This window comes from Strigops habroptila, chromosome 8, assembly GCF_004027225.2.
Source record: "Strigops habroptila isolate Jane chromosome 8, bStrHab1.2.pri, whole genome shotgun sequence".
NCBI classification, from domain to species: Eukaryota; Metazoa; Chordata; class Aves; order Psittaciformes; family Psittacidae; genus Strigops; species Strigops habroptila.
In genome coordinates, this window is record NC_044284.2 from 20,876,647 (window position 1) to 20,889,713 (window position 13,067).

The 13,067-nt window shown below is 35.7% G+C and overlaps 1 protein-coding gene across 4 annotated transcripts in view; it reads left to right on the top strand.

Moving 5' to 3' along the window:
* The window catches only part of PLS1 (plastin 1), a 46,843-nt gene extending 33,866 nt beyond the window's left edge, over positions 1 to 12,977 (top strand). For 2 of the 4 annotated variants that reach the window (XM_030493683.1, XM_030493684.1), the window contains exons 10-18: positions 569 to 764; positions 1,451 to 1,570; positions 2,501 to 2,521; positions 5,980 to 6,058; positions 7,198 to 7,312; positions 8,118 to 8,251; positions 9,175 to 9,298; positions 11,416 to 11,540; positions 12,017 to 12,977. In XM_030493683.1, the coding sequence (XP_030349543.1) occupies positions 569 to 764; positions 1,451 to 1,570; positions 2,501 to 2,521; positions 5,980 to 6,058; positions 7,198 to 7,312; positions 8,118 to 8,251; positions 9,175 to 9,298; positions 11,416 to 11,540; positions 12,017 to 12,152 (1,050 nt within the window). In that variant the 3' untranslated portion in view covers positions 12,153 to 12,977. The remainder of the gene's footprint in view (positions 1 to 568; positions 765 to 1,450; positions 1,571 to 2,500; positions 2,522 to 5,979; positions 6,059 to 7,197; positions 7,313 to 8,117; positions 8,252 to 9,174; positions 9,299 to 11,415; positions 11,541 to 12,016) is intronic. The other 2 variants (XR_003992499.1, XM_030493686.1) reach the window with 2 other exon arrangements.
* The last annotated feature ends 90 nt before the right edge of the window (positions 12,978 to 13,067 follow it).

Below are 13,067 nucleotides of genomic sequence, written 5' to 3' on the forward strand. Positions count from 1 at the left end.
AGACTGTTTTGAGCCAAAAGGTAAACTGTTGTGAACACTGATTTATTCTATATAGATTAATAATAAAGACAAAATAACACATAGGTCACCAATTTACGATAATTTAGAAGCAAAAGTATTAAAAGGAAAGCAAGTGGATTATCATGAAGCATTCAATCTATTACTGAGGGTTAGAGGCATGATCTGTAGTTACTATGTTGCTACAGTATCAGTTTATAGCAGTGATAATGAACCTTTAGCATATGTAGGAGAATATGCAGTGTGGGAATCAACTGAATGGAAATGGAAATATAACTAATACACCTCTAACTGCTGCTGCTGTTGCTTTGATTCATGAGGAATGCTGCAGAGGCAGCAACAGAAGCAAAGGACAGAAAGAAAGTGGAAGGAAGATGGGAAGAAGGGAGTTGTTATGGGCTGACGGAGCTAGCTCAGGCATTGGGGGAATGACTGAGGAACTGACATGGGTCATTTAAAGATTTGCCAAGCTGAAGATTCAGGTAAAGAACGGAAACATGCTAGTATTCATTACAAATTAATTTTTTAATTTTTTTTTTTTTTTTTTTAGGATAAAAATGACTTGAGGAGGGCTGAATACATGCTCCAACAGGCAGATAAATTGGGCTGCAGACAGTTTGTAACTCCAGCTGATGTGGTTGCAGGCAACCCTAAACTCAATTTGGCTTTTGTTGCAAATCTCTTTAACACATATCCAGCCCTACACAAGCCTGACAATTCATCTTACGATCTCAATTTATTAGAAGGTACTCAACTTGCTAAGCATATGGGAGACAAGAATATTAGTGATTTCTATTCAAATATTCCTTCTAGGTTGTGATATATGATCCCTGTACGATGGTCCCTGTGTTAACACCAGCATATAGAGCTTTCTCACTAGCTGTCAATATAAGCCTCAGCAGAAGTTCCCGTTACTGTGACTATAGTTCACTTGCATTAACTTAACCAAGGGCTATTCCTGAATAACCTTCTATCATTCATTTACAGGAGCAAAAACTGTCCTCTTAGTCCCTTTGCAGTTTCCTGTGCTTCTTTCCATACTGTTCATATTTTAGCTGATGCACAAATTCTAGCTTTCCCTAATTTGCAGTGCTATGCAACTGTGGTAGTCTTTTAAAGTACTTTTCACATACTGTGTTTATATGTATGCGTGCATGTGTATATGTATTAGTTTGTTTCCTTTTAAAACAGGAAACATTAAAAAGGGCTTCTGTATCAGCAACCTATATTAATCTATTGTGTCAGCAACCTATCTAAATCATAGCATATCAGCAAATTTGGACTTCAGCTGTACAGTTCAGATCCCTAATGCTAGAGATAAAGGGATAATTGGTAGCAATCTTTGGCTGTTACTCTTTCTGTGGACCAGCTAATCTAGGATAATGAAATGGCTCCTGCCAGTGTATTTCACAATTGTTCACTGATCTCAAAGGAATGGTGAGACTCAGGGGTGCCACAGTCGGGAGAATCATCAGCAATGTTCACATATTCCTCTGCACTGCCTACTCCTGCCTTCCTCTTACTGTTCCTATCAGATTTCCTTTCCATCTAGGTGAGTCCATTTTCCTTTGCTCCTCCTTTTTTCATAATTTGTCTGCTCTGCTGCATCCCTATGTCACAAATCCAGCATCCCTCAGACCACTCCTGTTTCAGGCTTCCTGCTCATCTAGTTTCAGCTGGGTGCCAGCTGTGGTAGAAATATCAGAGGTAGTTTTCCCTTTTTAGCTGTGATATCCCTAGTCACTGCAGTCCCTGCTGTCTAGGACAAATGATTGCTCTTCCTCTGCTGCATTCTTCTTAGAAATGTATGCTCTTGGAAGTGTATACAGAAGCTGTGTGGCAGTGGAATATGTTCCGTTCAGCTTCTCTTTTCTGAACATATAGTTGCAGGTATGATTCAAAATATTGACGACCTGGACAAATTAGAAGCATTCTCATTGGCATGGCAAAACCAGCTGAACTATTTTCTGAACTTTTCCTAAAAAACATTAGATGAGATCAAAGCCTCAGTTAAAACAGTTTGTATAAAGTTACAATCACCTGAATAGTAGATTACAATTTTGGAATGAAAATACTAGCCAAATTTAATTTTGTTTATAGTATGTATTTTAGAGATGGATTTTCATGCAAATATTATCTGTTCAAAGGCAAGTAGATGACCCTCCTTTGCCCCCAAATAATAACTCCTGTGGTGTCATGTAGATCTAAACCATCACAATAGTTACTTCAACCAAAAGACAATGTTTTAAATCTGTTTTCTGTCATGTAGATCTAAACCATCACAATAGTTACTTCAACCAAAAGACAGTTTTAAATCTGTTTTTCTGTTAATTTATTTTTCCATAAAATCCAGTGTTTTTATTGATGTTTTCTCAAAGTAGTGGTATAAGAGATTCATTTCTTTATAGTTTCATCATAGATTGTCTGCTGAAATTTGACTCATAATTTATAATGCTTTCCTATTTTGCTTCATGAAATGCAGATTTGACCCCTCCTAATGTAGGTACTGTATTTAGTACTTTTCTGTACTCCATAAAAGCGTTTATTCTGAAATGTTTCTTTTTCTCTCCCTTCCCCCCTTCCCTCTTCCCCCCCCCCCCCCCCCCCCCCCCCCCCCCCCCCAGTGTTTTATTCATCTCTGTCCCTTTCTGGTTGATTTTTGCATTGTTCTTGTATTTTTCTATTGCTTTAATATGCCGTCATAAGTAAAGGAGGAGTAAAAAAAACCCCACAGGTCTAACACGATGCATATGAGATGGGGGCAAGACCTGCAGTAAGTCAAATGCCATATAGTTATTTCTGTTGGTCTAGCCAGTAGGGGCATGAACCTAGATGTAAAGCTCTGGGCATGTGTGGGTGAGTAGAGCTTTCTGAAAAGTCTTCATTTTCCTGCATAAATTCCATCTTTTCAGTGACAGTTCCACCCAGGGAGTATGATGGGGCTGTTCTCTTTGGTTTTAGACAGTGAACACTGTGCATAAATTGGCATCCACTCTAATGATACCTAAGGAGTCTGGTAGTGTGCACTTGTATATAAAGAGCATATCCCTTGGGTATACTGACAGCCAGATGAACATTTGATTCTATGTCGGGATGGAGCGGGAAGTCCTGACCTCAGGCAATGCACGACCTTTCACTGAGTGTTGCTGTTGCTCTGAGGAACCTCTCACTTGTGGGGAAGCAGCAGAGTTGGGAGTCTAAGACACACAGAAAACTGAGTCCTTGGTGGGGAGGAAGAGGAGGGACTTCTGGCCACCCACATTTCCTTCAGTGTAGATGTCCTCTGCTGCTGGACTTCAAAGCTGTTACCACGAGAGGGTTAACTACTCCCGTTCAGGTCAGCTGAACTTCCAGTACAAATTGCATCTTGAGCTCCGTTCTCTCCCAGAAAGAGTTGTAGGTATTTGGAGCCCTTTGGATTCTTGACCTCATCCCTACGGCTTCTCCCCACTCAGTTCCATAACATAATGGTCTCAAAGAAAGAGATAGCAATAAATACTAAGGATACTACCAAATTTGCTCCTCTCTCTTTTGTGTAGCTCTGCCCCCTTTCTGCAGTTTTCCAATGCTTTTGGCTATCTGCTGCACCACTCAGCAGAAGATATGCTCCTGATAGGATCATAAGGTATATTTTGAATAAAAGATTAGAGAGAAAAAATTGGTCAGTTTTCAGCCATCTGGAAAACTTAAGAATGCTTATGTGTTGCATGATAAAGGGATTTGTTTAGAGTGGCATATTAAATATAGTATGCTGGGTTTAGTTCCTGGATTTCTGCTGTCCAAAAGGGTGCTGCCCAACTTGCATGCTTTTGCTCTTGCTTGGTTACTTTGGATTCTTTCGACAGTGTTATGCATGCATTTTAAAATTGTCAGTCTGAGTGCAGTTGCTGAGTATCTGTTTTTGTAGCTAATCTTTTTTATAACAAAAGTTCATTAAATAATCTTGTTACCATCTTGCAATTAACAATTGTTCCTAAAAACACTTTGCAGTCAGTATTTTAGGTGTTGCAGATCAGCTCAAAGCTCAGTAAGCGTAAAAACTTGGGGGGGGGGGGAAGAAAAAGAAAAAAGGGACTTGTTCAAAATACGATAACCTCTTAAGTTACTTGGTAGAGTTAAATTATATATCATGCTTGTATTTTGATTGCATCTATTTTATGGAAAAACTGATATTTTTAATAGCTTTGTCACAAAATGTGATTCTTGTCTTTTAAATTTTGTTGTGGGAAGAAATATGTGAAACAAAGCTGACTGCTTGAAGACCTTGCAGAATAGTATTTTTCTTTGCTTCAGCATGTATTAATCAGTGACTCTCTGGTAAATTTTACAAGTAAATCTTTGAAACAAATACTAGTTTGAATTGCATATAAAAGACCTCTTAATTTGGAAAATATATTAGTAGGGTGAATATAATTTATGTCAGAATAACTGGAAAGTAACTGGTAAGCTGGCTGAAACTTTTTAAATAAAATTTATTCTGTTAGAAAATGTCAATTACAGCTGACATTTCTGAATTTCACTTTTCTGTAAATATATTTTGAAGTGCAGAGCTTTGTATAATAGGGGAGAGACCTAAATTAAAATCATAACCCCTATCTAAAAGTTGAGGTTGTGACATAGGTCTATTTCATGGAAAAATAATATAAAAAAGGTTTTTCTATTTTTGTGATAAATACATGTTTATACAATAGCTTCATTTTGCAAAAACATTCATTGTTCTGTAGTCAACGTAGAACAGCAGCACTAAATGAGACAGTTTTCCTGCTACATAAATCTTATTATATAAACTTGGTATCCTTGTCCTCTAAGGAACAAACAAAACCAACCAAACAAAAAACACAGAAAAAATCCCAAATACACACCCAATAAAAAAAAAACAAACTGATTTTTACATGTTTCAGTTCTGAGAATTCTCTTCCTTCATCGTTCAGGGAAGTTTTCTCCCTCTTCAGTGGCCTTTCTATTTTCTTAGCTGTGGACTATCAGCCCAGGCGAACAAAAAGATGAGGTTATTCCAAGCTCACATATTTACGCTAAATATTTTCTTAAATGCTCCTCTCTGATGCAAGAGAAAATAAGCTTATCCAGCACTGAGTCACATGCAGTTGGCCACAGATATGTTGTTAAAATTTAGATAATGTTGCATGTGGAAAATTAATGTATTACTGCAAACTAACTTTATAGAGAAAGTACATTAGCTTAGGGCTCATGATTGCAATAGGTTAAAAACAATCTAAGTCAGGAAAGTGAAGGTTTAGGGGGGTTTGTTTTGGTTTTCCTCCTCAATTTTCTGCATTTCTGATAAGCAGAGTTCCTAGTTAAAATTGGAATAGTAACTAGCCCCCCCCCCTTGGCGGTATAAATATCTTCACAAATTTAAGCAGTACAGTGCTGCCTTGCTAAGTCTCCAGTGTTGAAAACTAAAAAAGTGAGATCTATTGCTTTGGGGAGGACCCTCACAAATTAATACTGGGAACTTCTGTGTGGAAAGATGTGGAGTTTTAGTTTCTGGCGTTTGATACTAAGTGTGTTAGTACTAACTTTTGATAAGAATATGCCATTTCAAACAGATTTAAAGATACTGTTGAATGCGATTTCCACTGATTTTGGTTTTAGGAACTAAAAAAAAAAAAAAAAAAAAAAAAAAAAAATCACTATTTTCTCCCCTATATATTTATTACATAAAATATTACCAACAAAGTATTTCTGTATTTTATGAAATTGTATTTACACAGAAAAATGTAGTCTAATAGTACTCTCTGTAAGCGCCAGAACTGAGGAACTCTGAATTTGATACGATTGCCTTGATTAATTGGCCAGTAGAGACTACTGTTAGGGAAAGGATGAACTCATCTGGGGGCTAGGAGGGAGAGGCGGGGGAAGGGTATGAGAGCCATTTAAACATTGCTTATTAAAGTGTGTTTTCCAATAATTTATATAGATTTATATTTGTCATCATAGGAGAAAGTAACGAAGAAAGGACTTTCAGAAACTGGATGAATTCACTGGGTGTAAGCCCATATGTTAATCATTTATACAGGTAAGGCTTTTTTTAAAAACAAGAATTTGATTTCCTTTGGATGACAAGGGAAGAAAGAAGGGAAGAAGAAAGGGAAGTTCTGTTTCTACTTGAACAGTGATTTCCAGGTTTTCATACAGCGTGATAGGAACTTCAAAAGTGGTCTGTGGACCACTTAAGCAATGTCTGAGTCAGATATTCTGGTCGTGATTTAGAAATCCTAGAAAACAAGCACTTTTGATGTGCTCCCCTCACTCAGTTGTACTTTGAATTACATTTTTTTAAAAGTTGAGATAATTGTGTTTTATAATGCATGGTTTCTATTTTCTCTCATGACATGAAATGACTGCAAACGTATTAAACCAGTAAATGTAATTCTAAACTGTAAGAGGGGATAGGTGTCTGCTGCTCAGACTGTAAGAATCAGTGTTGTATTCCCTCAAAAAGAAAAGCTTTTTAACATGCTTTTTACTTGCTTTTGATTACTTTAAAATTGTGCCAGCATTCTGTGCTGTCAATAAAAGATGGGATATAGGGAGCAACTGTGAACATATGTGTGCATGTATACTTGATGTCAGGTTTCATTGTTCCTGTTTTATGACCTTTGTAAAGTGATACCATCTGTAGATAGTTTAACATGGAGAATTTCATTTAGTGAGTAGCTGAAGGGGATTATCAGGAATGCAATTTATAATGGGAAAACAGCTTTTATAAATTTTTTTTCCACAAGATAAACATGTTGGGTTCGGTTATTCTTTAGCAAAATACATCTGTAAGTGCAGATTAAGCACTCAGGACTTTTTCGGAAAGTCCTGAGAAAACTAAAACTAGATCAGTCAATGAAAACTTATTTTCCTAAATGTTTCCTCTGTGCCCACCCTATGAAAGCAATAATATTTAAATAAAGTCAATAAAACCAGTAGCTGTGCTTGCTTCACTGAGATTTGTGAAAATGATGAAATACACAATTTAATGTAAATCATCACAGGTTAGAGCAATAGGGTATAGGCCAGTTTCTCCCCAGAATGACACAAATTTTTATTTATGTGATTGGAATTTTTCAGCAACTTAATTACACTTTAATAAGTCTCAAGTGCTTAACACTTCCATTGTGAATATGAGCTATTGTACTTGAAAAACACTGTTTTACTCTGGTTTAGTGACCTCTCTGACGCTTTAATAATCTTCCAATTGTATGATATGACTCGTGTACTGGTTGACTGGAACCGCGTCAACAAACCTCCTTATCCATTACTTGGTGGTAACATGAAAAAGGTGGGTAGATACTCTGTAGATCGTCTGGTTTCACTGTCTGCTGTTGTTCTGTTTGTAATAGTCTGGATTGTCTATCTCTGTTAGATTTGCATGCTGCGGGGGGGAGAGCGGGACGAGAGAAAGAGAGAGGAAAAAAGGAAAAAGTATCTTCTAGATATTATCCCAAGGAATAAATAGCAGTAATAGCATATATCAGTTCAGTTTCTATATGTGGATGGCTTTTGGTAATATTTAAGGTCTAATTAGGGTGTATAAGTAAAAGTTTCAGGCCTGACACAGCTATCATTACGTGATGCTCTTACATTGTGAGGCGTGTCATCACAGAGCAGTTTCATACACTGCCAGGAGAAATTGTGCAAGACTTGCAGAATCCAGAAGCTTTCAATTAGTTTTATGATGATTATGGATCCAGAAAAAAGTAGAGGGGAAAAGAAATACTGTCTAAGAATCAACACATTTAAATATTTTTCCAAACTCAGATTTGATGTAAGGATATATAAATTCATTGACTTTAGTGAAAGTGAACGTGGTTTTCTCAAGTGTGAAAAAAAGATCATCCTTGGAATCTGTATTTATAATATAAGCTTGTATTTATAATCCTATAATTTTATAATAATATACTTGTATTTATAATAAAAGCTGGTATTTTAACCACAGTATAGAAAGGCTGGAAATCTTTCTCTAGCTCCAAATCTCACCATAGGTAACAGTAAGCCAAAGTAATTCAAAATACACAAAAATTATAGGTCTATATAACAGAAATATTAAGGCATTTTCATTATTTGCATGCAACATTTATTTTTAGATTGAGAATTGCAATTATGCAGTAGAACTCGGGAAGACAAAAGCGAAATTCTCACTGGTTGGTATTGCTGGGCATGATCTAAATGAGGGTAACCCAACTCTGACTTTGGCTTTGGTATGGCAGCTGATGAGAAGGTAAGTTAGGCACAGTATATGATAGATGCGTATATATATATGTATCTGTGCTTGTGTATATATGTGCGTGTCTGTATCAAGTCAAATTAAAGCCAGTGTTCGTTCACTCAAAAGTATTTTAGAGAGCCATCTCTGTATGTCCCTCTTCTCCAAGATAAACTTACACAGTTTTTGTAGTTCTGCATATTATGTTGAAACCACAATAATATGTATGTGTACACATCCATTTACATGGAGTATTAAAACCTTTATGTGGTACAACTAGTTAAAATTATAAATCCTGCAGCAAGTAAAAAGAGCACAGATTACTTCATGTTGATTCAATGTACCTTTCTGCAAGTAATTTAAATATTTGTAAAATCAAAAAAGATAAATGGGAAGAGGTAATACGCTATAGAAGTTAAAATGGGAAGAAATTTCTAGGCTCTCACAGATATAGTAATGTAACTATTGTAAAATCAAAATCTTGCTAGTGCAGTGAGCAGGAAAAAATATAAATCTATTTCAGTAAAGAGTATTTTATTGCAGGTATTTTCCACAAGTTAGTTTTCTTACACCTACCGCTAAACACTCAGTGCTTTTTGTTTCTCAGGCTGCTCTGATTCACTTTTCAAGGTGACTTGGATGGTAGGGAGTCATTTAAGCTTATAAAGTAAAATTAGTTATGGTGTGCTGAGTAAAACAAATATAGAAAGATGATGTAATAGTGAATGTTATGAGTTTTGGGATATTATTTTATTCTTGCAACAACCGAAAAAGTGATTTAAAGTACTAAATAGTTTGTGAGATAAGGGTACAAAATGAAGATGAGTACTTGGCGTCATTGCTGTGCATAAGTAATATTTTACTCGTAGCTTTGTACTGTCAGCAGAATCAACTTCTACCACTTGCTTCAACTCAGACTCTTGTTTTCTTTATGAAAGGTATACTTTGAATGTACTATCAGACCTTGGAGAGGGGGAAAAAGTAAATGATGAAGTTATTATTAAGTGGGTGAATCAGACACTTGCAAAAGCAAATAAGAAAACTTCAATTACGAGTTTCAAGGTAAATCAGATGAATATACTTTTCTTTACATATATAATCAGGGATTTTTAACCTAACCTGTTAACAATTTGGCTTTAATGGTGGCTCTCATCAGGTAGCATAATTGTATAAGGAAATATTTCTGACAGTCTGTGAAACCTCAAAAGTATTTTACGTGTCTATTAATAAGAAACAAAAATAAATTATAATTTGTTACCCTGACAAAACCAACCCCCAAACAATGACATCAACAAAGGCTAAACTTTCAAAGGGGCTTTTGCCCAAAATTACCAGTGTTTGGGCATGGCATGTCATATCTACTGAATTTTTGGATGTAGGCACTCTCGTGCTTGTACAAACATGAAGAATGATTTTGCAAATACGGGGCGAGGGGGGGAGTAATCGCCATTTTTAGTGACAGCTGGTCAAAAAGATGCACTCCTATGTGGCAGAGCCAGGAGAGGGAGCCCGAGTTAAGCAGCGACATCTTTTGTCTTCATGGGCACTGCTGATGTGTAGCAGACCTGTACGAACCAGCTTTCCCATTCAGCAGATACAAACAAATGGATAAAGGAAGCTTTCCTTTCGCACTTGTTAAGTGTTAAACCCTAAACAAGTCATATGTATGTCAGGTGTGCCATGCTGTGTGAATCTCATTCTTTAGAAATGGTAGATAAATAATTGCACTTGCATGCAAATCCAACTTTCTTATAGAGGTTCATTGTATACTCTGAAACAGTTATGTCTATAGTTCGCGACAGGAACATAAGAACCTAACCAAGTTAAAAATTTGAGGGCTTCACTGTGTTATTAACTGAATTAGATAAGCATTAAGCGAAAGGTAATATCAAATAATTTTATAGAACGAAGTATTTCCTTTTCACTCTAGAAGGTAACTTAGGTCATCATCTTAAAAGGGATTGCTTCTTCTCTTATTTCTACATAAATTGTAATAATGGTGGTATAAATAAGTTGAAAGTATGAAGAGAATCTGTCCCAGCATCTTGCTTTTGGTATGCCTTTGTTTTTTTAAGGGGCATTGGTTGTTTTTTTTAAAGGTAATTCAACTGATTGTACATCAGTAAAGATAAGGAGCTACTGATGTAAAGTAACATTATTCATTATAATTTATTCTTTTTTACTACTGATTTTTGACAACATCCACTTATGTGTTTTCTTTCACAATTTGAATTTTTGTCTGTATTTTGGGGTTACTGCAGCAAGAAGTGTAGCAGAGAAAGCAGAGGTCCCTGATATTTCTTGTGGGCTATGAAAGCAAAATTCTATTGAATTACCATTAGTTCAAACAACAACAATTGCAAAGGTGTGTGTTTTTGCTTATGGTCTTGGGGAGATACTTCATGCATTCAGTGTCTTCAATATATATTACAGTTTTTAAATGTATAGTTAATGTGGTGGTTCTATGGGACTTCACTGAATTTGAATTCCTGGTTCTGGCCTGGTGGCGATAGCAGCCATGTCATGTACGTGGCTTATGTGCAGCGCCTCACTGCACTGTCTGCTGGCTCTTGGTTTGACATCATCAGCTACTTGTCTGCCCTAACAGTTGGGAAGAAATAACTGCAGTAATAGCACTTGCTGTTTTAAGAACAGAAGAAAATGTGTATGTGTATTAAATACAAAACACAGACTGCTTGTACTAGCTCAGAATACCATCTGAATTGAAAAGTTATAAGAAGAGTGAGCCATAAACTACTGCAGAATATAGTATCATTACAAGAAAAGGAGAAAAGGAAAGGTAGTTGTGGAATGTAGATACCTTTTTGTTGTCTTGAAAGTCTGGTGCTTAGACTTCTTTCAAAGTTCCCTTCCTCCCTCAGGGAAGGGGAGGAGTTTGTTTCATTAAATAATTTTAAACCATTTGTGTAATAATAATAATAATATCAACACAGAGTGTGAATCTTAACATTTTGATTGTGGAAGCATTAGACCTTATAAAGAGGGGGGAAAACCTTCCCACAATGAAGTTAACAGAACATGCTGCTATCTTTCAATAGGAATGTAAGATGTGTTGTAGAATTTTTTGCATTATGAAGTCAGAATAATCAAAGCAAATTTATTCTGCTAATGTAGAACGTCTACTAATTTTTATTTTTTTTTTCATTTTTTTTTTTTAGGACAAATCAATTAGCACTAGTTTACCTGTCCTAGATCTAATAGATGCTATTGCACCAAAAGCAGTTCGTCCAGAAATGGTCAAGAGAGAAGATCTTTCTAATGAAGACAAATTAAATAATGCTAAGTAAGTTTTAAATTAATACTTTGTATTTTCCTGAAGTGCAGGAAGTGCGTGAATTCATGGTGTAATGAAGGGTTTACTGATTTATTAACAGATTACACTGATATTAGTTGATTTGCTTCAAATACAATATAATATAAATTGTAATATTCTAGAGCTATTTTTCTAGCATATTTGAAATATGAAGTCAAATTCACAGCTGATATGACCTACCACCACAGCACTGCGACTGGTTTATTAATAGCCTGCCATAATACGTATGGTCTTTGACAAAAACCAATGCTTTGATAACCAGTAGCAAAACATCTGCCAATAAAATTGCTAATAACATGCTTTCTTGACAGTGATGTTCATTTTCTCAAAGTACTGACTGAACAGGCATATCCCGCTATTAAAATAGCGGGATAAAATGTTGTGAATCTTGACACACTAGTAGATGCAAGTAAAATAACGCTATTTATTTTCTCTTGTTTTCCAAGATATGCCATTTCAGTTGCTCGAAAGATTGGTGCTCGTATCTATGCTCTCCCAGATGATCTGGTTGAAGTGAAGCCAAAAATGGTGATGACAGTGTTTGCATGTTTGATGGGAAGAGGACTCAACAGAATAAAATAATTAAGACATGTAATATAACTTTCTGCCATGTTAAGCACAATGAATGCCTCACAGTTCAGAGTTCTGAAGCTTAGTATAAAATGAGAAAATTTGTATGCACAAATATCCTAATTAATGAAATTTTAATAATGTGTTTATATTAGTTAAAACTTGATTCCGTTTCATAACACATTGATTATTTATGAGTAATGCTGTTTTCAGAACATGTTCATTATCAAATTAATATCACAGATTCGTATTGCTTGGGAAAAAAAAAAAAAACCCACACCATATTAATGAAGCTTCATTTGTATTATTTTCCATAGCATTTAAGAATCTGCATCATTTTACATATGTTATTTTAGGACCCACTGTGAAACGTTGTTTTCATTATTTTTAGTGGGTGTTACTTAAATGAATTGATACAAGTCTCAAGGTGCACTCCAATCCTATTGTGTTACTCCTAACTGCACAGAAGTTATCCTTGCCTTACTCTTTGAGAGCTTAACTCCTCTTGAAGCCAATGAGAGTCTTGTCATTGACTTCAGTGAGAGCAAGTGAAGGCCTCTGATAATGTCTGGAAACTAACAAATGCTGATAAAGCTGATGAAACTATTGTGTGGGAATAATCTTTAAATGTATGTAGCAGTGTTGTTCTATTATTGAGCAGGAAATTTACAGTCTGTAAATTACTAAGCAGGAATGTAATCATGATTAGGTCTGCGTATGTGTTAGCTTTTGCAGTTGGACTAAACATTTGATTTTTTTTTAATTTTTATTTTTCATAACATACTGTATAAGAAAACAATAAAGAGCTGGCTAGTCCAGTTTGGGGTTTCACATTAATGTATTGCATTTCCTTATCCATGTCATCTTTGGTTTTTCTAAAGTGTGTATTGTGCGCAGAGGTCTGGGTGAGATCAAGTCTGTAATTAT